The sequence below is a fragment of the Aythya ferina genome, assembly GCF_964211825.1.
Source record: "Aythya ferina genome assembly, chromosome: 3".
Classification (NCBI taxonomy): domain Eukaryota; kingdom Metazoa; phylum Chordata; class Aves; order Anseriformes; family Anatidae; genus Aythya; species Aythya ferina.
In genome coordinates this window covers 95147424-95170906 of record NC_140298.1, presented here as the reverse complement: position 1 = coordinate 95170906, position 23483 = coordinate 95147424, and the positions used below count along the sequence as shown (strand labels likewise).

General features: G+C 41.7%; 1 protein-coding gene across 1 annotated transcript in view; it reads right to left on the bottom strand.

Annotated features, from left to right (window-relative positions):
• Positions 1–22150, bottom strand: part of LOC311433254 (uncharacterized protein) — a 31340-nt gene extending 9190 nt beyond the window's left edge. The window contains exons 1-9 of the mRNA XM_084512177.1: positions 22057–22150; positions 20020–20126; positions 18582–18633; positions 18106–18238; positions 16566–16707; positions 15436–15567; positions 14545–14687; positions 4209–4362; positions 3419–3515 (exon numbers count right to left, since the gene is read on the bottom strand). Coding sequence (XP_084368303.1) covers positions 3419–3515; positions 4209–4362; positions 14545–14687; positions 15436–15567; positions 16566–16707; positions 18106–18238; positions 18582–18633; positions 20020–20106 — 940 coding nt within the window. The 5' untranslated portion in view covers positions 20107–20126; positions 22057–22150. The remainder of the gene's footprint in view (positions 1–3418; positions 3516–4208; positions 4363–14544; positions 14688–15435; positions 15568–16565; positions 16708–18105; positions 18239–18581; positions 18634–20019; positions 20127–22056) is intronic.
• Positions 22151–23483: the final 1333 nt, after the last annotated feature.

Below are 23483 nucleotides of genomic sequence, written 5' to 3'. Positions count from 1 at the left end.
TTGCCAGATGTCAGAGAGCCTTACAAAGCTTCACCTGCCATCCACTTCTTTCTTGATACAGGATCATTATGATCATAGTGATTAAATGAATCATTAATCTTCTCTTTATTCCATGAAACAGGCTGAACTTCCTTGGTGCTCCCCTTGAACGATCACAGCCTATTCCTTTATTGCTCACGGTCTCCCTCAAAACCAGACCTGGAGCCTGGCTGCAGGCTTCAGGTGCCTCCCAGGTATCCCCCAGGGCACCAGAGCATTGTGTGCCCCAGGGACTTGGGCCACTCTCTGAGAGACACTCGCAGAAGCTCACATTTTCTTGCCCTAATTTCTCAAAAATGGGACTAGCATTCCCCTTCACAAACATGTTAGTATCATACACTAATGACTGGGAGAAAAAAAGCCTAAAAATGGGTAACTTAAGCATGTCCAAATGTCTCAGAAACCAAAGAGTAGAGTGCCTGATTTAAAAAAAAAAAAATTAAAAAAGAAGGCAAACAAACCAGCAAACAGAAGCTCTTACCAATGATCCCAGTCCTCCCAGAGCTACCATCTGAAGCTGCAATACCAGGTCTGTGGCACCGTCATGATTGCGTCCACATAACGTGTCCCACTGCCCCCAAGTAATATGTCCCCATGTCTCCAGTCAGGCTCAGTATGCTCTAGCAAAGTTCTCTTTTACACCTCTTTTTAAAGTGTTCTTAAAATAAAGTGTGTTTAGAACATACTTTGCCAAAACTTGATTTCAAAGAGCAATCAGACTGAGAGATCTCCCTTGAGCATTCCTGTTAAGAATTAAGTTCTATCTCTACAAAAAACAAGGATAGTTTGGGTGACTTTGACATGACCCAAACAGACACAGAAGAGACATGATCACCTCCAGTTTCAGGATGCAAACAGCTGCTGCTTGCAGTGCTTTACCTGTAAAACAGCAGCTCCATCATTTTCTGCACATGTTGTGTGAATTGCATTTACTACATGACAGTGCAACTTAGCTCTGTAGTTCAAGGCTGCTGACCTAGTGCCTCTTCATTACCATGCTTATCAAAAACATCACACCCATATCATTTCTGCACACATTGCCCCAACCTGTGATGTGCAGAAATTTACAGCAAATAGGACTTTTCCTTTAACTATAAAAGTCAAAGTTTCTGCAATACCAAGTATACGAAACATAATCAGCTTGGAAAATCAGCTATTGTTTTCGTAACGAAAGCAGAGGGAGTGCAAAGCCCTAGGTAACGTTTCTATCATTTTACATGAACAAGAAATTCTATGTAACAAATAGATTATGCGAAAAGAAAAACTACAAATGGACAATAAAAACCTGTCATCAACTTAAAATATTTTAAGAATAAATAACAACTATCATCCGTAAGTGGATATTAACTGTCTTAAACTTTTGACATAGAAAAAAATACTTGTTTTTCAGTTAGTCTTCTGAATCTTTAGATCCACTGAGTGTGTCTCCACTGACTAGAAAAGGAGGTGTAACTGACATGTAGCTGACATATCTAGCTCATACAGGCACCTACATTTCAGTGCCTGGATCTGGAGATGAGTCTTGACCTGAGTGCTCAGTTCAGCTGGCTATTCCTACGTATCTAGTGATGCTTGAGATGTGTGGATAGCACTCCAGACTTGCTGGAGCTCCCTGGTTTCCTGAAAAGTCAGCATGATGCTTGGCAAGAAACTGTAGGTTCAGTCAAGCTCTTGGCATCACCTCAGTGGAAACCCACAAATCACTTCAAGTCCAAAAGCAAATGGATATATCTATGTACACGTTTGCTGCTTTTGTCTAAATGCCATGTTTACGTCCTACTCCCTCCCTCTGTGGTTTATATCCTGCTTTACTCAGCTCTGAACTACACCACAGGGCTGCTTTCTCAGCCCTGCAGCTCCCAGCTTAACCTATAGTACCTCAACAGTTGCTCTAAAATACCTGGAAGGAGCTTCACTAGAAATAGTACCTTAAGCACTTAAAGGAAATAGTTTTGATGTTAGGACTTACCTTCTGAGCTTAGCCTCTACTGAACACAGGCGCCTTCCCTCCCTGGTTTATCTCTGGAGCTCCTCCTACCCCTGGGGAGTTTCCAGCCATACCCAATTGCAGACAAAACTCTCCCATTGCCGTAAAACTGGCTCCACAGAGCTTAAAGGGGTACGTGTCTGAAAACTGCCGTCCAAGGCAGAGAATCTATTTCTTTTGCAGTTTGCTGATTTGCCTATACCATGGGGTAGTTGCAGAGTTTCTTGTGGCCATTTAGTCAGGCTCCTCTCTTGGAGGCTTTGGGGTGTTTTACCCCAATGCCTTACACACAGGAGCTAAACACTTCAAAACATTGAAAACAAAGATTTTTCTGGATCTCATTTAGGGTAACAGTAACTACTTAAAAGTAACCAGTAAAGTTTCTAGGCCTATCTCACTACTTAACAGTAACCTAGTATTTTATTTTCTGTGCTGTCTAGCCCAGAAAATATACACAAAGTATGGGATAACAATGCCCAAATACTTCAAAATACAGTTTGCCAGTGCTTAGTGATAACTTGGTATAAAAAAATAGATAAGCAGCTTGTGTCAGAACTGAAACATGTCTTAAGGTGATAGCATTATTTTGCAAATTGAGTGTATGTGGCAAATGCCCAGTTAGAGATGAAATAAACTATGATTTTCCTGTGCTGTTTCAGTGAGATATGACTGCCTCAGCTTTGCTATCTAGATGTCATATGAAATGACTAAAAGTGGATGTGAACAGATAAAAGGTGGTCTGGCAGATGGGAAACAGGATTTTGACACCAACTATCAGGTCCTCTAGTGTAGGCTAGCATTGGATGTTGGGCATTACTTTACACCTGCATTAGATATTAGCACAGATAATCTGAAGATCTGTTCATAAAACCCACACTGTTATCAAAACTATGTTTATCAGTCTAAAGCCACAACTGTACCAACACAGCACCTCAAGATGGAGAATCTCAGGACAAAAATCTCTAGCTAACTATCTGGAGGAAATCCCCCAAAAGCTGCTATTTTATTTTTTCCTCACATTTATGGTTTTGTGATGGTTTGTGATGGTTTCCTTACCTGGAAGTTGCTGTCAGTCTCTTCCACAGGATGCAGTTTCACTACAGGCTTCTTGGAAATTTAAAATTTATGCATTCAGAGACTGATGGTGTATGCAAAATAAAACTGTATGGCTCTTCCTCATGCCTAATTCTCTCTTTGAGGTTCATCATCTAGTGAATAAAGCACAGCCTTAAATGTCTGCTTCTGCATTGCTTCCATGTCAAACCCAGTTAGCTCCCTCCAGAAAATTCCTGAGTATAGGCCATAAGTACATGTTCATACCTGTCTGCATTGGCAGCACTACATCAAGATTAATCTATTCCTGCTTTTGAGGTTTCTGGTACCAGCAAGTACCTGAGTGCAAGGGTTGGTTCAGGAACAGTGACCAAAGCATGCAAGTCTTCCTTGTCCTTTCTGCAGTCTCCAGTGCTAACAAGGGCAGCAAGAGGGCCTGATGGCCAAGAAGAGGGGGTCCATTGTTCTCTTTTTATTTTGCTTTCAGCACAGCCTTTCATAGGGTAATTTCTAAAGCTCCTTTGATATCTATATCCGTTGCCTATGAGGTTGCTTTCATATGTAACTTGAATAGCTGTTCTATGAACCTCTAGAGTAGAAAAGAAAACGAGTTTCTTTTATAAAACATTTGGTAAGCCACACCTGTGAGTATTGAAGCAGCTGGCATGGAGCCCAGGTACCACTTAAATGATCTTGGGTTGGGCATAGGCAGATTTTAAATAATACACATACCATACCCCAACATGTCAAGTTCCCACTGTGCTCTGTGGACACATTTCATTGTGATGTAGCTTGGAGAAGTCCAAAGACTTCTCTAAAGGAACTTACCTGCGATCCTCACAAGCCACCCTGCAGCTGGCCAGGGGGACCATAGCTGCTTCCAGCAGCATCCTGCCAGAGGTGAAGACAGCATATACAGCTAAATGCCATGGGAGATTTAAGCAAGAGGGCTCGCAGATTCTCCCTTTGCTTCTGATCAAGCTCTTAGAGTGAAGCACAATGCCTTGATAAAAAATTATAGTCCATATGAGTACCTAGAACAATCCCTGTGTCACACAAACCCAGACTTGCCAACTTTTCATAAAGTAACCCTCCAGTGACTGCTCTGGGTCTGTCCTGGAAGCTTTACCGAGCTCCCAAGTACAAGGTCAGCCAAGCCCACGTTTGCCTTCCTGCATATCTCTGCAAGCTGTTTGGCACCTGTCCAGGCCACCGGCACAGAAAAGTCTGAGAACAGAAATCCTAATCCCGAGTTACGCCCATGGCGCTGCTGGCAAGGAGAGCTTAAATGCAGAGCCAGAGACAAGATTTATGCTAGCAGACAAAGCGAGGCCAGCACACAGACTCCAGCCAGCACTGGCACGTGCCTCTCCATATAGCAAAAATTTCCTAAAACAGTGTTGACCTGTGCCAACTAGTGCTATCCCACATGGCATTCAAGCACCATGGGTGGGGAAGCGTAGGCTTCATAGGTCATTTCCAATAACCAGTTCAGGTGCAGCCACCTGACTGAGATTGGTTGTAGGGACTTGAGCTCCACCATGCCAAGGGCTGCAAGGTCTGAGAACTCTCCTGGAGCAATGTGACCAGCACAGTCATTGACAAATAACACAGACTGATTGTTTGAGGGGGTCTGGACAGAACCTAGAGCGACATTTAGTGATGCACCCAGGAACGAGGACAGTGAGGACAACATGAGGGTAGGCTACAAGCTAGCGGGCAGGGAAAGATGCCTTACGTGGCTTACAACTCTGTGCAACGCCAGGGGCCAACCTAAATACCAGTTACGCACATGCCCCAAAGGAGCATAATCTACAGAGATATCTAGCTATCAATTTGTAATACTTTAAAATAAGTTTAAGGCATGTCAGTTTATAGAATGTTACTATTTGGACCCTTTAGCACTTATTGACTATTGATCTAAGTACCTCAGCGTGGGCAAAAGGCTTATTACGTAAGCATGAGATATGCAATATCAAGGCTTTAAAGCCAACTGAAAAGTAACTCTAATCCATATTGTGAAATATTTATCTTAAATAAGTCAGGTATTATAACGACTTATTTCAACTTGTAACTTGTGTAAGTGTATGTGTCCTCTGTATGGTTTCTGGCATGTACTGGGAAGACTCTCAGTTTATGTGCATTGTTACAATTATCTATTTAGGAACAGGTAATAATCTAGTTTAGGTTTAAAGAATCTGTCTTCAGAAGGGGATGCTGGGACGTAAGACAGAACTTTCAGTCCTGTTTTTATCTGATGTTGATCAAGCTGGACAAGAATATGTTTGCAATAAAAGATAAAAATGATTATTTGAAAATATTTAAAAGCAGCCCTTATCCCATGAGACATATTTTTTTATTTGCTTTGGTCATTGTCTTTATAAAACCAGATTTATTTATACAACTCATATAAGGAGAAACAGATTTCATCGACAACAAAGACAATTTCTTCTCTTATAAAACAGCTTTGTTTTTATTGAAGTTAGTGTTTCCCTGGAGATCATCAGAATTTTCATAAGACCCAGCATTCTTTATACATATTTTAACCTTAGTTTCTCTTCAAAGCCAAATATTATCTCATTTCCTTAGACTCTTCTACACAGATCCATCAGCACAGAAAGATTCAATGACACATTATTTATACAATCTACAACTGTCTGACTTTTAAGGTAATCTTTATTTGGTGTTTTGTGTCATCTTCAAAATTGTAAGATATGTGTGTTTTAATGATATTTATGAGTAAACTTCTACCTCTGCATTTACCTGTCTTGCAGATACATTTAACAGTTTGAGAAATGTAAGCTCAATATGATATTGTTTTGCCCCTGTTGCATGTTCAATATCATACAAATCTAGGAAAAAAATATAAATAACAATTAAAAAAAAAAAAAGTTCAACTAGGAAAAGGGCTGAAAAATGACCGCAGATGGAACTTGGCTTCATTTCCTATTGAAAATTCTGTGTGTTAATGCTGCAGCTTCTTCATCTTGTGGTGACCTTCTTGTCAGGTTGGAGGAAATTTTTAATTGTGGCAATGTTGCTTTCACTTGCTTTAAAAGCCTAAAATTGGAAACAATTCAACTTCTAAGAAGAAGGATGGGAAAAGTTCTAATGACAAGCCAAGACTTGTGAAATAAGCCTCATCAAGTGGTGGTTCAAAACTGGGAGGGAGCAGTTTCCTAAAAGCAAATGATACAACCTCAGAGAAAAGTAGGTACAAGTCAGGTGATACAAGTCATAGAATCACAGATTCATAGAATGGCTCGGGTTGGAAGAGACCTGAAGGCTAGTTCCAAGCCCCCTGCCGTGGGCAGGGATGCCACCCACTAGATCAGGTTGCCCAAAGCCCCATCCAGCCTGGCCTTGAACACTTCCAGGGATGGGGCATCCACAACCTCTCTGGGCAATCTGTTCCAGTGCCTCACTACCCTGACAATGAAGAATTTCCTCCTAATGTCTATTCTAAATCTCTTAATTTTTAGTTTAAGACCATCCCCCCTTGTCCTATCATTATCTACCCAAGTAAAGGGTCCTCCTCTATCTTTTTTATAAGACTCCTTTAAGTACTGAAGGGCAGCAATGAGGTCTCCCCAGAGCCTTCTTTTGTCCAGGCTGAACATCCCCAGCTCTCTCAGCCTTTCTTCATAGGAGAGGTGCTCCAGCAATGGAAGGTGTAAAGGAGTTATCAGTACTGGGATAGTCTGCCTTTCAGAATTTAATCTTTCAGAGCTAGAGAGCTGCTTAACACCTGAAAGTTCATGATTTCTTCCAAGATTCCACAGCACTAATTACTATATACTTGATATCACTTTTATCCTTTCAAGTTCCTGACCTCAATGATATCCTCTAACAATGATTTCCACAGTCCTAGTGTGAAACTGCTGCCTTTTTTTCTGCTTGTATTTTGCTGCTTTTAATTTGAGTGTCTTATTCCACTTATAAGACAGGGAATATGAAAACCACTCTCCCTCTCTCACTGGAACCACAAAGATAAAAAATAATTTATATAATAGTTTTGTTTGTTTCTTTATTTTTAAACACATGGGACCATAATTCACTTCTCACATATATTTCTCAGCTCTGCTTTTACTTATTATTACTATTATTTTATATTCTCTGTGCATACTTTATAGACTGTGTTTCCCGATGCTCTCTCTATTAGTTCTGCATTCCAGCAAGGAGCTGCCAAAGCATTTTAACTTCTCTTCCACAAAGCTTGGAATGAATATGACTGTCTTACTATTTGATTTAATTACCTGTAGCAAAGAAAATTTGGAGATAATGTGGATGTTTTCACTTCTGCTGTCAGGATTGTTTCATCAGTTGGATTTCTGCCCAGGTGAGCTGGTTTCCAAAAAGGAACTTCAAAGAATTCCAAGGAATCTACAGAAAGTGGGAGAAATTTTCATATATATCAGCATATTCCAGTCTCAGCTAAAAGATTATTAAAGTATTTTACCTTTACCCACCTTGTAAAGTAGGTGTTGTATATAAACAGGAAAAACCTGATTATTTTGGCAAAGGACAACATGGGCAAAATCCTTCTCTTTGACTTCCGACAGTGTACCTAGGGAATGTACCCAAAGCAGAATTAAGATTCTAAAAGTAAGGAGTGAGCACAAGGAAGTATGAATGAGCACATTGCACTCACCTTTGGAGTGGAAGATACCTTGCACTCAGGCTATTTACTGCCTGGGGCTGGGAAATTCCTACCTTCTTGTACAGCTAATGATGGGTCTCATTAACGAATTAATGAATGTGATTCAGGATCCACTTCTGCTCTTCTCCATTGACTGCAAAGAGATTTTGGGTCTTGGTAGGTTTGATTCAGTCCCCAGTCTCTTAAATTCTGACAACACAGTAAAAACCCTGCTGCCCTGCTGTTTTCTATCGGACATGCAAACATACCAAAAGGAGGTATTTACAGTTGAAATACAGGTCATTGTTGGAAGCGCTCCATCCGGTAAGACTTTTAGCTTGGATTATCATCTGGAAGGCTTACTCTTGTGTTTCAAAACAGGAAAATGGACATCCATCTCTTCTGTCTGTCCATTTTGTGTCTATGGGGAGGTGGTCTGTCACCTTCTGCCTGACCATTAAAGAGCTCACCTCTTGATGCAGGTAGTAATATAATTCAAGAAAGTGACCCACTTTTCAGTAGTGATAGACATAAAAATTGTGACTAGCTTGATTCAAGAGGAAAATAATTTCTAAGAATTTAAAAACTGAGCAAAACTGAATCATTAAATACAGAGTTGATGGAAATATTCATGACCTAAACCCACATTTCAGGATTATTTCTGCATCCCTGGTCAGGAATATTGAAAAAAGGCTTTGGAGTACTTGAGAACCAGGGTGATGCTGTGTATAACCTTTATATACAAGGTGATAAATCTGTAGCAAGTAAAACAGTGTAAATACACTCATGTTATAGAAGTGAGGTTATGTTTCAATGTGTCTCCCAAGGCTGGTACGAAGTTGGACTAGGTGATCTTTCAAGGTCCCTTCCGACCGAACTATTCTGTTCCATGGCAAACATAGGAATCTATATTAGGATAAAGTTTTTTATTACTAGGAATGTGTATTAGGAGAGTGTTTTTTATTGACTTACCTCCAAACAGAGTTTGGTTATGATAGCCAAGTACATAACTAACCAGTATAATTGTGTAACATTACATAAAAAGATGTATGAATCCTTCTGTAGATTAAACCTTTCCATAGGCCATTAAATCCATAAATGATTTAAAAACTACTGTCCAGACATTTCCATCCACGTGTTTCATGTCTACAAGGTGTTTCCTGTGGACACCCTCAGCAATAAAATCAGCACTAGCTGCCTTAGTGTTGTAGCTGAATGCAAAGATTCCTAGTTTTTCTCATAGGAATGGCCAGAAAAGACAGATCAGTCTTTGAGGCTCAAACATATACATTTGTCTTCAATAGTCTGGTTTGAAAAGGTGTGCCTCTTGCTTCAAGGACCAGGACACCGTGCAACCTGTGACGTCTGTCCCTTTCCTAGTACAAAAAGAATTTCTAGATCCAACAGAAGTACTTTCTCCAGCCTCAAGCCTGTACGACTTCATACTTACATCTGTTACAATGAGCAAGAAGGTACCATGGCACTAGAAAAATAAACAATGTGCTTGTTTAATTAAGGTTAAGATACACACACTAATGTTCACCTTTTTCTTTTTATGTTGTGTGGGCATGTGAGAACTTAAACAATGGGATACTCTGCAACGTGTGAGAGATACGCCTTTCATTGCAATGCTGTTGCCATGCAAGCCCTTCTTAGACAAACTTTATCAGAAATGATTGACCAAAAGGTCATCCCGAGAGTAAAGACTTCCTGCAGCAAATCTGCTGACTAATAGCAGAGTTCAATAAGGCAGTTACTTCCTTGACAAAGGGGGTGGATAAACATTAGTTCATCTATGTATGAGTATATACAGAGTTCATCTATATTCATAAATAGATGAACTAATGTGTATCTGAGTAGGGCTGGCACAGCTGGGATCATGGGCTAAGCTTGGGAGTATCAGGCTGAAGGATAAGGTTAAGCTCCTTCAGCCTCTTGCCAGCAGGAAGGTAATATTTCCATTCCATCTACTCTCGGGTGACCTTTCCACATGTGAGTTTGAAGGGTTCTGCTGCAGTGTAGAAATTGTTCTGAAATGGAAAGTAGGGCAAGCAACAGAAAGAATTGGAAGCTACAGCATTTTTTATTTATTCTCAGTGTATGTACTACTGATTCAGGTCACCAAATCTCACATTTCTTCCCTCTTGTCACTTTTCTTCTTTATCTTCTGCAAACTTTGTTAATTTTTCTTTCAGTTCCATAAAACGACATAAATAAAATTTTACATAAAATGTCAAATTGCAAAGTTCCAAGGGTATAACTGTGTTGAACTATCTAACGTTTAGTTACAGAGAGGGCAGGAACAGACTCTTCTCAGAGAAGCATGCTGAAAGGATGGGAGAGGACTGCAACAGAAGTTGCAGCATGAGAAATTTTAAACAGACAAAGAAGAAGAAAGTTTTGCAATGACTTGGTCAAAACCTGGAGGGGCTGCTGGAGGTGTGTACATATATGTCTGATTTCTGCTCTGTACTCCTAGGGGGCTTGCAGATGCTTCCAGTCATATCCTGGAAGAGGTTAACCATGCCTTACAGTTCAGATAACTTGTCATCTGGAGATAACTATTTCTTTCTACTGACTACAAAAGTAGTCATCGTTCAAAATCAAGCACCTGGTGCTTTTGTTTCTAGAGTTACTGTCCCAGGCTTTGTCTCATTTAGGTCTTTCCCACAGAGGTTGTACTTTTCCTGCTGTGCTGCTGGGAATGGTTCAGGGCCGCACCATCTTCATCCTACATCTCCACCATGGACACTTGCTGAAAGAGCAGGGCTCCATCTAGGGACAGAGGAAAAGTAACATCAGGCTAATTCAATGCCTTTTGTGTTGTTGAAATTCAGCTAGTACGACAACCAGTAGTTGCCTAGGGCAGAAATTTTCCCCCAGAGCAAACAAGATATAGAAGACCCTTCGCTAGGAGCAGGATCTTAAGCACGGTGTAAACAATAAAACACTGATTAGCATGGGAGAGATATTGTGGCTGAGCAGTATCCTATGCTGTTGTCCTCTTCCCTCTTTAGGGAAGTGATATCCTCAAAAAACCCACGTCACACTCAGGATGTGTTTATGAATGCTTTGCAAAGGTTAAGAGATTCTGTTTCAACTGCTACTAATCACACAAAAATGTTTTCTGTGTTTCCATGAATATGCAGACACCTTGGACTTTACAATTCTTGAGTTACCATTTTAATAATAAACAAACAGGTTGCTCAACTCCTTATTTAAAAGATGCCTGGTGGCACCCACTAAACACTACTCTCCGGCTTCCCACCTTGCAGCAGCAGTAGCCTGCCAGCTGTCTTTGGCATCTTCCACAAAGACAAGCTTTTTGAATTGTATTTCTACAGGGGATTGACTTAATTCGTGCCAGATGCCCCTGCTGGGGCTGTGCATCAGAAAATGAGAGAAATAAAGCCAAACAGCATGTTCCTGTCTCAGCTTTCCTACAACTCATTGCCAAGGTGAGCGTGAGCCCCAGCGGTCCTCTGAGGGCTCCTCTGTGCCCATGCCCAAGCAGGAACATGCAGCTGATGCTCATATCCTACCTAGGACCCCCAAAATATGAACCTACCCCCTCCTGAACCTCAAAGCAGTGGCCAATGCACACAAGTGTTCACGCCGAGGCAACCAGCAGGTCCCAGTAACCCACATGGCCTTTCCTCCTCTTCCTTTGCTCCTTCCTTCAGTGAGAATTTTCCTACTGCTTTCATTGGGAATGGACTTGTAATTCCACTGATGGCCAATGTTTTTAACCCAAACAGGTTGTGTAGGACCACCGTGCTTACTTCCACTAAGCACAGCTTCTGCCTGGCTATCAGAATGATGCTGCAAGCTGCTTTGTATATATAAGTCTTGCCAGAGCAAGGGTTGAAAGCAAACCTAAGTCCTTGCAAAATGCATCAGAACTGTCAAGCACTTAAGTGCTTTGGGACAGTTCAGAGTGAAATTATTCTTAGGATCACCGTGCATTGTGCAAGAGGTATTGGGCCAGCAGCACTGGGAAACAGGGGAGATGATAACAAGCATCTGTATGTTTCCTTTGCTTGCTAGTACTGTCCTGAAGGCTGGTAACAGAACTGAAGTACTCTGATGTGTCTTGAAAGCATTATCAAAGTCTGCTAAAGACCAAAGTATCACTGCTAGAGCCCTGTACAAGGACTCAAGGATACTCAGTACAGAGGGATTTTATACTTCTTTGGCTATTAGGAAACTCCTGCAGATGGATAGCCTTTAAGACCTCTCTACTTCTCACTAGGTTTACGAAAGACTTAGATCTAACTGATCTCCCTAGTTTGCCCTAAATTTGGAAGATCACAATAATAATCTATAGACCTGTCACTCTGTGGAGGCTAAAGACTAAACTGACAAACCTGTGTGGAAATACCCAGATAAGAAACACACCATCCTTAGAATTATTACCTATTCCTTCCAGTGATGAGGAGCAAAAGCAGACCCTTGCCCAGCACTACTAATTTTCTTGACAAAAAAATAGCAAGTAAGATATGATTCAGCTCATTCTAAAGCATACAATCACTGGCCAGGGGGCTGCTTTTCTTCTGCTGCTTCGAAGTGTTTATCAGTCTGGTTTGATTTGATTTTCTGCACAAGCACCTAGTGATACCTCGGATGTCCTGTGTCAGCTGTTCCAGAAGGACACAAGTCCCCAGTAGTGCCTGTGTCACACCATGCAGCCCTTTAATGACAGTGTAAGTGGAGGTTGTGTTACATGAAGGGATACACACTAGTTCGTATATAAACACAAAAAGAATACAAATTTTCATCAACCCTCTCTCACAGAATAAACTGAAACTTACTAAAATACCAGGAAATAACCCACAAGCTGGGCCAGATCAGGGTGTATCCACATTAGAGACCTAGAACAGGAGAACGCTTTTAAAGTGCATTTCTTGACTGTACTTTGGCTCTCACTGCATTGTGATCTTGGACTGCACAAAATGGATCTCTGCTGGGTGAAATTTAACTGACAATTGTGCTTTCAGAGTGCAGTCTAAACAGCACTCAGTCACCACAACCACTCAAGCTAGGCTGAAGCAACCCCACCCCCAAACCCACACAGCACGGATGCCAAGTTTGCAGTACTGAATTTCCTTCTGTTCAACCTCACTGTTACTGTGCCATACTCTTTGCTGACAGACACGGCTACAGCCTACCAGGTTTTGAGCTGACAAACACAAACAGACAGACACACATTTCTTCTGCATCCCCACGTGTGGAACATTCATTCAACATCATGCCACACCTTGCCGCAGGTTGTGGAGAAAAAGTTCAGCAAAGGGATGGAGATTGACAACTATAGGGTTTTCCAAATTTCCTTATTAAACCAATCTGAGATTAAACTGTAATTGCAATTGACATTAGGAAAGCAGGTGACAGATAAATCCTGTATTCTTGTAATGAGAGGAAACCATTCACAGTGCTGAGAACTTCAGTCGCTTTGAAACTGGGAGATTGACATGCTCTCAACTGGGCAATTCATTCATCAGACATTACTTAAGAGCATTCACTGCATTACAAGGTCAAGAAAGATCCTGTTTCTCAGTATATAGCCAGGACTTAAACAATGACGTTAGGGATGGAGAAGCCCCAAGCTGCTATGAGCAGCTTTTCAAAGCGCACGTGCCATTTATTTATTTGATTAAAGACATTTGCCATTCCTTTGTAAGCTCATCTGCTGAAACAACACACTGAAGAAACTAATAGAGAGAGGAAAAGAAATAACATTTTGAGTATGGGAGTCATTAAAGCTTGGACAGGAATTACACCAGCTCTGTGTGATGGTTTACTACCATCCCTTTTCATCTTCCTTCTTTGGTTTAAAAATGCAAATGAAATGTTTTTTCATGGGCTACACAGGTTAACAAGGACCCCCTTCAAATCAAGTCTTTGAATCACAGAATCACAGAATTTCTAGGTTGGAAGAGACCTCAAGATCATCGAGTCCAACCTCTGACCTAACGCTAGCAGTCCCCACTAAACCATATCCCTAAGCTCTACATCTAAACATCTTTTGAAGACTTCCAGGGATGGTGACTCCACCACTTCCCTGGGCAGCCTGTTCCAATGCCTAACAACCCTTTCAGTAAAGAAGTTCTTGAGGATACATTCTGCATATATGATAAAGTCTACCAACCTCAACTTTCACTCATAAGACAACACAACAGGAATGCATATGAATAACAAGTTTATTTGATTAGAACAGGCCCTCTAGATATACCAGTTATACACATGACAGCTGGTAGTCATTTTATTTCTTAATTCAGTAATAGAAATGCAACTTAGCTATGAAGGCACAATGCTGGTATTACAGACAAATCACTAATGTTCAATAGAACTGGCAAGAGAAACACCTCCCTCCTACTTTCTTTCAAAACCACTTCTTTCATTTTACTAAAGTGAAGGTAAAAACAGCAAAGACCTGAATCTGGACCAATCATATAAAAATCTGATCTGGATTTCAGCAAAATCCTTGGAGCCAGTATAACATGCTGGAGCTGTCAGTCAGCAACTCACATTTCCTTCTCTTTTGCTTTCCCCTCTTCCAGTGAGCTTCCAGGAAGACAGCAAGCCTGCTGCCATTTCAATTGCTTAAAATTACCAGAAAAATCTCAAGAAGAATGAAGGAAAGAACACAGGTTATTAGTGAAGTGCAATTTTAAAAAAATTGCATACTGTACTTTGTATGAGAGAACACACGATATTGTTCACTGAAACTCTTTTTAAATGTATCTTCACCTTCCCTGTGCAGTTTAATTGTATGCTCTCACAGTTTTCTTCCACCAAGCATAGATGTTGCTTTAGACAGGCACACTAATTCGCTTTTATATCATAATACATGCGGAGAACTTTCCTCACAGTCTCCACATATTTATCATCAGGAACAGGTTTTCTCTGGCTTCCAGGCTCTAGAAACTTCTTGATTGTGGGGACGCTGCTTATCCTTCTTTTAAATGCCTAAAAGGTAAACAGTAAGTACATGGTAGTTAAAAAAAAAAAAAAAAAGTTAACACAAGAAAATAAAAACTGTTAAACTCATTTGTGGAAGCAGAGGATTTAACTGAAGAGGGCAATATTTACAGAAAGCATTAAGCAAATACTGTCTGCCACTGCTGGAGAAACTACAAATGATAAATGTCCAGAACTGTTTCATCAGCAAAGGAAATACTGGTGAGAGATGTGCCTGTATTCATCTCAGTCTTCCTAATGGAAGTCATTAACATCCTTTAAAAAGCAGCATGAGAAGGCAAGACAAGAAATATGGTTTTAGCCACAGATAGTTTACCCTCCCTCGCTCCAAACTCATTATTTTAAATAGTAAGACAGCCCTCCATCTTGTACTGATATAGGTTGAAGTGGAAACAGTTATCTGTGATTTCAGATGTAAGCTTTATTCAAATCACAGTTTCTGGTCTAGAAAATACTTTCCATTTCAGGCATCACAGAGCTGTTGAGAGGATACCAAAAAAAAAACAAAACAACAGAAACAGAAGGTGGTTTTCTTCATGTCTGTATAAGAATTACTCTAGAAAATTATACATTCTGTGGATGAATCCTATTAGGAGTTTCTTCCTAAAGCAAGCAGAGCAAGACTACAATATAAGAGGAGTGACAAACATTCCTGTCTTATGTAATTGTCCACACATAACAGAAATATCTTTTATTATATTTCCATCCATATGAGAGTACTGTTAATGTAAGTTACCTGCAACTGAGGAAAGCTCGAGAGAACGTCCGACTTCTTCTCTTCTACCATTAAAATGGCTTCAAGAAGATGAACATCCGCCCAGCTAAAACTGTTGCCAACAAGGAAGTCCTGCCCATGGTCTTTCAGAACCTGGAAGCACCATGAATGAAAGTGTTCAGATGTGGATAAGCAGCTGTGGTTGATGTTTACAAAATACTCAGGCACACCTCCTCTGGCTGTACTTACAGCCTCCTCTGGCAGTACTTACAGCCTCCTTTTCACCTTTTTCTCCCCAGCCCCTAGGGATACTGTTAGTGCAGGAGATGTGAGCTCAGGGCCTACAATCACCAACCATTTATCCACAAGCAGTCCTCTCGGCAGTAATCTAGAATCCCACTGTTTCTCTTACCCATCCTTTTTTTCCATCCTATAGCCCTGGGTAACCCCATGTACTGGACTACAGGGTTAGATCCCTCCTTGGTTTTCTCCCCTTTCCAGCCTAATAAATCTTGATTTTTTTCTGCATTTGGTTACAGCTTCAGTGGGAAAACTGAGATCAGCCAGAAAAAAAACAAGATCCCAGTATGGCTTACGTAGCAGGACGTTCAGATTAGAAGACTTCTGTGCCTCCTACATCCGCCTGGGGAAACTTAAAACACTGACGCATCTCCAAAACTGGTTTACAAACTGTGGTAATAACTTCTTACTACTGTGGTTAAATAAATAAACAACATAAATATATAGTTGAGATGTTAAACGAAGTTGACAATTAGCTATTTTAAAATTGCATCTCCTTTGCAATGTAGGTTACATAGTTTGTTCTCCTAAAAGCAGGAAGCTGCAATTTCAACTGTATATAACCACCATTTACACATTCACTGGATCAAAGGGGTACTTGGATCTTTCAGCATCAGTGGTGATGTTGCTCAAACCACAAGATCTCATCCAGAAATTTCTACATTTAGCCCACCCCCAGTTCTCTTACACTGCTCTGACCTCCCTCTCATCTGTCCAGCCTGGTGACAGGACGATGTCCAGTTTACAGTACTGGGCTAAAACCTTCCTATTTCCCCTGCTTCTTGTAAAACACCCAGTGTTCCTGCTGGTGCCCTTCCAGAACAGCAGAAGGAAGGGATCCTACGACATACCTTTTCATATACTGGGAAGTACCTGCTGGTGGCCTTCTGAACTATAAAGCCACGTTGTTTCTCTTTATCCTCAGCCGATAAGAATGGGAACATCAAAATAAAGCCCATAAGGTCCTCAGTTCCCCCAACATACATATCAATCCTTAAAACAAACAAACAAAAAAGCACACATGTAAATAAAAAGGCACCTCCATAACGACTGATCTGCACTGTAATTGTAAAAGTTGAACCCCCCCCTCCTCCCCCATCATATAAACTATTTTTCTGGTTAAAAAGTAGATGCACGTTGGGTTTACATGGCAAGGTTTTGGTAGCAGGGGGCTGCAGGGGTGGCCTCTGTGAGCACAGCCCAGCAGCTGCCACATGTCAGATCAGAGCCAGCTCCAAAGAGGCCCTCCACTGGCCAGAGCCAAGCCAGTAAGTTATGTTATTTGCACTATTAAATACAATGAGACACTATCAGATATTCCTGCAAGGTTTAACATGTACCAGCTTCACCCCTCTGGTTTTCCAAAACTGCATTTCTACACTACAGGAGACCAGTTACCTGAAGTACTTCAGCCTGGGCTAATCGCAGTAAACCCTGCTCAAAGCACTGCCCTCAAGAACAAATCAACAAATACATCTGAATTCTATCTTCTGATGAACAGAAAGAATAGGTCCCAGACTAAATATATAACTTGATGGAAGAGGATTCTGTCTGCAGGAAGAGGTATTCAAGGAACTGAAGCTGTAGGTGATGGCTCATTAACACCAGAAAGAAGCTGGTAAACTACGACTCATGCTCCAGGTTATTTTTCTTGTTACTTTCCTGAACCAGCTCCAGCCAATTCACTTAACTACTCACAGTTCTGTGGTATTTTACCCATTGAAGTTGGATTCCTTACTAGTTAACCTTTAATTTTCCTTTATCTGGGAAACAGTAGGAAATGGGCATTTAAAGGCCACTGAGATATCCCAAACACATCTTTTTCCTTCACCGACACAGCGGTGAGACCTAAATTTAATTTAATTTAAGACCTTATTTAATTTAAATTTAATTTAATTTAAGACCTAAATTTAGTTTCACATGAAACCAGAAATCTTTTGGTAGCTTTTAGCTGCACTTTCTCCAATTCCTGAAGACCTAAAAAGTAAACTTCTTACAATGCTGAGGAACACCATCCAACTACAGATAACATCACTTCCAGGTCTTATTTTGCAAACAGAAAAGCTAAAAAAAATAACCACTGCTTTCCAAAACGTTTTCAGTTTACATAAGTAGTTCAATATTTACACCCCAGCCAGTTCATGAATTCCTGTGGCAAGCTGTACTAATGTTTTACTAGAGCACAACTTACCCACACACCAAGCTTTTTTTTTTTATGTAAAGATAATCTACTCAAAACAAATCAGTTGGGTTGCACTGAACTGCAGCTTGTCAGTCTCACTGCAAGTTGTAAATCACTGAAGCGCATCGGCGACTGTGTGCGCAACTACCCCATTAATTCTACACATATCTAAGTTACTGTAACACATCCAAGAAAAACAGTCACAGTACAGGGCTCTCTCCTTCAGGTCCTTTCCGTAGAGGTTGTACTTTGCTGCTATGTAGTTGAGGATGGCTCTGGTCTGCACCATCTTCATCCCATCGATCTCCACCAGGGGAACTTGCTGGAACAGCAGGGATCCACCTGAAGAAAGGGAAAGCAATACATTACTTAAAAACACAGTTGAAGCAAATTTTAAATCCCAAAATTTCACCCTCATTACCACTATCTTAAGCTATATCAGGATACTTAATGAAGTTTTAGTATAAGCTTTTGCAAATCACTGTGAAATTCCACAAGTTGGAAAGACATTCAGTTCTCAGTGTGGACAGATATCCACATATGGGGAAGAAAAGTAATTTAAAAAAAAAATCAGTCTGAAAAAAATCTCTGCCGTGTGGCAAGTCAGTCCCAGAGTCTTTAAACATCTTCTCTGAGACTATGTAAAGCCTGCTCACACTTCTTTTGAGGTTTTACATGCACTCACTTTGCAGGAGCTTCTCATACTGTTCTCGTGTTTCCAAAAACTCCTCTTCAAACTGAAAAAAAAACAAACAAGTGAATAAGGAAGAACAGGAAACAAACATCTTCTCACATTTCTAGGACAGACAAACTTCAGATCTGGATAGTGCTTATCAAGGAAGAGAATACAAATCTTGGTCCCTACATTCCAGACATAACTCTAAGGGAGAAAATGCAAGGGGCAGAAGCACTGGCAAAACCTCTTGGTCTATCATACCTGACAAATGCTGCCAAAGGCAGCCCTAGTAGAAAAATTGGCATTAAGACCTGGAGTGAGGATGGTTTATTTGGTATTGAACAGGCAATTTAACTTGAGACAGTCAACAACATGGACTAGGCTGTCCTTAAAATGCTTCCTGACATGTGGAAAAAAAGCTCAGCTGTGTGTTATTTTGATTTAGGAGCTACAAGGGAACAAATTATTAGAAAGTTACAACAAAGCTTTTACAAAATAATGTTAAAGTATTATGCCAAGCAGGAAGATCAGTGCAGAAGCATATTTAGGACACCTAAAGATGAATTATTCACTAGATAAGAAACCAAAAGACACAGCATTGCCTGTGATCAGAGTGATGTAATTATATTCGGTATGGTTGAGGATGGCTCGTAATTACAGAGGATTTCAGTTCAAGATTAAGGCACCAAAGCTGGACATTTACATGTACGTGTGCCATACATGTCTAAGGTGCCATTATAGTCAATGTAATCCATAAAGACTGGAAAGTGATTGAGCTTACCAAGCACGAGAAGCCTCGACATGAACTCCCAAGGGTTCTTCCTCAGTCAGCCTCTCTATGAACACGCGTGATGTGTGTTAATAATTAAGATTTGCTACAGCAGGGAAAACCCAGAAAGTTAGGCACACAAATACAGCACGAATGTTCAACTAGAGTAAGTGGGATCACATAGGCTAAGATAAGCTGTTAAATCTATCCACATGAAGCAAGCAGGACAAAATACGTTTCATGCTGCAGCTCATTTTGAAGGATGCAGCCAGCTGAATGAAAAAATAAAAATCCCTGTACGAGCATCCAGCTGAAAACAGACAGACTGGAATGCAAATCTGTTGCAAATTTGCTGCAAATTTGTTGCTGTTTTACTTGGCACGGATTATACTCGTTATGCCAGGAACACATCTATTGTTCAGCTCAGTAGCACTGGGTGAGCAACAGAAGGCTTAATTAAGCGTTCTTGCATTAAGCAGGAGCCTGGCTTGCAGTGTCTCAGAAGACACGTAACTTGAAGCCATACATTTGTGCACCTCAAGTAATAGCATTTAATCATGCTGAATAACCAATACTTATTTACTATTGCTTCTTGGGATAGTTTTTCTCATTTGGTTAACGACCGGTGTTCTGACGAGCTTAAAATACACAGCTTAAGGTTAAAATGGTGAAACAAACCTCAACCCCGGCTGCAGCTAACAACCAGCGAATGGACTCCATTTTGCCTCTTCCATCAAAGTAGTAAAGTTTGGGTTTTCCAGCCATGACTTCAGGTTTCCTGTTACCTAAAATATTTATAAGAAATACATCAATAATGATTCAAAATACTGATGGCTATTGAATAATGGTTCACAGGTCACTCACAGGACAACAATTTAAGTTAACTTCAGACTGGAAACTTTATTGAAATTATTAAACTGATTTGGTTTCATTGCAGCACAGTCAAGTCACAGTTATTTCATAGCTGTCTTCACCTCCCCCCCCCCAAACTCAGAAAAAGTAAGCATCAAGTTGTTAATCAGGAGATAACCAGAGAGAAAAATAAAGTCACCACTGAAGAAATCACTAAAACTCTTAAAAAGTGAAAGTTTTAGCACTAGAGCTACTCAATCCATTGCCACTAAAAGCCATGTTTCAACCAGAGGGGACAAAAGTGAGCAGACAGGGTTTTTAAGTCCTTATATTGAAGGACACTGTAAGTATCTAAACATTCATTCTACACATGAAGCATGAAAACACAGTTTCAAAACCTCTCACTTGTCTTTCTAGCTGTGGTGATCCAGGGTATGCGATTCTATACAAGTAGTAACAAAATTAAACAGATTTATAAAGACCAGATTCTTCTGTAATAACCCAGACTGAAATACTTAGATTCAGACTGCTGTACTATTTATTTTTCTACTGGTCTCATTTCTTTCTATTAATAAACCTTATTGATAAGTGTAACTTTACAGTTTTCAGTTTATCAGATACACCATGCTTTGCAAGCAGAACTTTAGTACTTCCATGTCTCCATAAAGGACGCAATTACTTGTTACTTCTAGGATAGATGCATTTTGGTTGCAGAAGGAACTGGATTCCACTGCACAGCCATAAGCCAAGGAAGCATTGAATTTCATCATACTGGCACCGCATATACACAGATCTGAAATAGTAACTCCTTGCTGCAGCTGAGGGGTTTTTCCTCTGCAGGGAGATGCCTTGTCACCTTAAGCAGCAGTTGAATCAGTCCTGGAAAGCAGCCTTTTGGCATGCGAACACTGACCACCGGTTCTCAACGTTGCAAGCACTCCTTCAGAAGCAGAGGGGTGGAAAAAAAAAAGCAACCTCTAACAGATCTTGAGCACAGATGCAGCACCAAGCAAGAAGGTGAGGGAAAAAAAAAAAAAAGGATACAAAATCACAAAATAAAGGCTGCTGCTGACAGGAATTCAAACGAGCAAGGTTGCTTGGCCCTTCATGCCTGCTGAGGGGCCTCCGCTTGGCATGGAGCTGTGCAGCAGAGCCTGTGTCACCATGTCACACGGAGCAGCAGCGGGATGAGCCCAGCACCTATCTGAGCATCAGGAGAAGAGGCTGATGAAAACAAGCAACATGAGGTGCAGGCAGACTGCACCGAAATGGGCAAAGAAGGCAAAAAGGATGGTTTTCCACAAATGGAAATGGCTTCCAAGACAGTTAGATGCACTAAAAGAAGGCAGCCAAGGTGATTATTATATGCTGAGGTATTTTTTTTTAAAAAAAGAGAAGTATTAGAGCATTTTGTTCAGAGTGCCCTTCTGAGCCATGCTTGAAGCAGGCCAACCTCACTGAAGCAAAGAATCATTAAGGTTGGAGAAGACCTCCAAGATCATCTGGTCCAACCATTCCCCTACCACCACCATCACCCACTGAACCATGTCCCCAAGCACCACATCCAGCCTTGCCTTGAACACCCCCAGGGACGGTGCCTCCACCACCTCCCTGGGCAACCCGTCCCAGTGTCTGACTGCTCTTTCTGAGCAGAAATGTCTCCTCATTTCCAACCTGAACCTCCCCTGGCGCAACCTGAGGCCATTCCCTCTGGTCCTATCGCTGGTTACCTGTGAGGAGAGGAGACCCCCAGCTCCCCACACCGAGCCCAGCGCCTGTCTCCACAGAGGAGCTCCCAAAAACCAGGACTGGGGGAACCGCAGCGCGGCAGCAACGCGCTCCTGCCCCTCGCCCCCTGCTCACCGCAACGCGAGGACACAAAATGGCGGCCGCCACCTGCCTGAGGGGAGCTGAACTGAGCTGAACTGAGCCGAGCCCAGCCCGCCCGCCAGGCGGTGCCGAGAGGGACAGCAGCCAATAGGGCGGCGGTGATTTGCATAAACCGAAAAGGCCTGTGGGAGGAACGAGGATTGAGGGAAAACGTTAAAGCGCTTATAGACATCCTGGAAAAGACGTGTTTAGGCAGGAGTAATGACGAGAGAATGTTTCTGCTGTCTGTATCATCGAATTTTCACCCTCAAATTTCCTCACCGTAACCTGAAAAGAATGGCTATATGGAGCCTTATATAGGCTGTGGGCCCTCCTGTAGTTCTGGATGTGAGGGCGATCTGGCTGCGACATCTGTCACCCCATTGATCGCCAGGGTTGATTCGGCTGATCTGGCTGGCTAGGCGGGTGTCCCCTTCCTCCCTCACCGCTCCATGTGCGTCCCTCCCGAAGCTGCGCGCTCGGTCGAAGAGGACGACCTTCCCCGATAGAGGCGTACCGTTCATCGGTCAAGGGTATACGGTAGCTGCGCTCCCCTGCTAGAACCTCCAAACAAGCTCAAGGTCCATTTGTAGGAGAACGTAGGGTAGTCAAGCTTCCAAGACTGCAGACACATCCAAGTGAGGCACTGCATGGGGCAGTCTGCCATTGTTTTGCGACGGGACCTGCCAGCAATCCCCTCACAGGGCAAGGAAGTTCCCTAATATATAATATTTTTCACAGAATGGAGAACCCTAAATATTAAGTTTACACCCCTACAGGCCCTGCTTACTTCATACCTGCTCCCACCTGTCACCTATGAATCCTTACACCCCCCCCTTTACACACAAAATCAAGTATTGGCACTTGCACCCCTATTTTCCAGTCAGTTCTCACCATCACATCTAATTCTGCCCCCATACAGTTCAAGTCCGCTCCAAGTCAGCAGAATAGTTGGATATATAACTTACTGACCAAGGTACTTCTACCACCCTGAAAGGCAGCAGGAGAGGAGAGATGACGCTTACAATAAGAACAAGTACATCCTTCTAAGAGATTAACACATCTATTTTAATTCAGTGTTGCACTTAATTTCAGATTTAGCATCCAAGTGTAGTGGGTTTACGTAGCAAGGTTTTGGTAGCAGGGGGCCATAGTGATGGTTTCTGTGAGAAGGAACTGCCCCATGTTTGGTAAGGGCCCCACTGCTGACCATAGCCGAGCCAATAAGCAATGTTTTTTTGTGACTCTGTGAGAGCATATTTAAGACAGGGAAAAAACACTGTGCCACACAGCAGCTGGGAGAGTGAGAGGAGTGAGGAACAGCCTTGCAGGCGCCAAGGTCAGTGAAGAAGGAGAGGGAGAGGTGCTTCAGGCGCCGGAGCAGAAGTCCCCTGCGGCCTGTGGTGAGGACCATGGTGAAG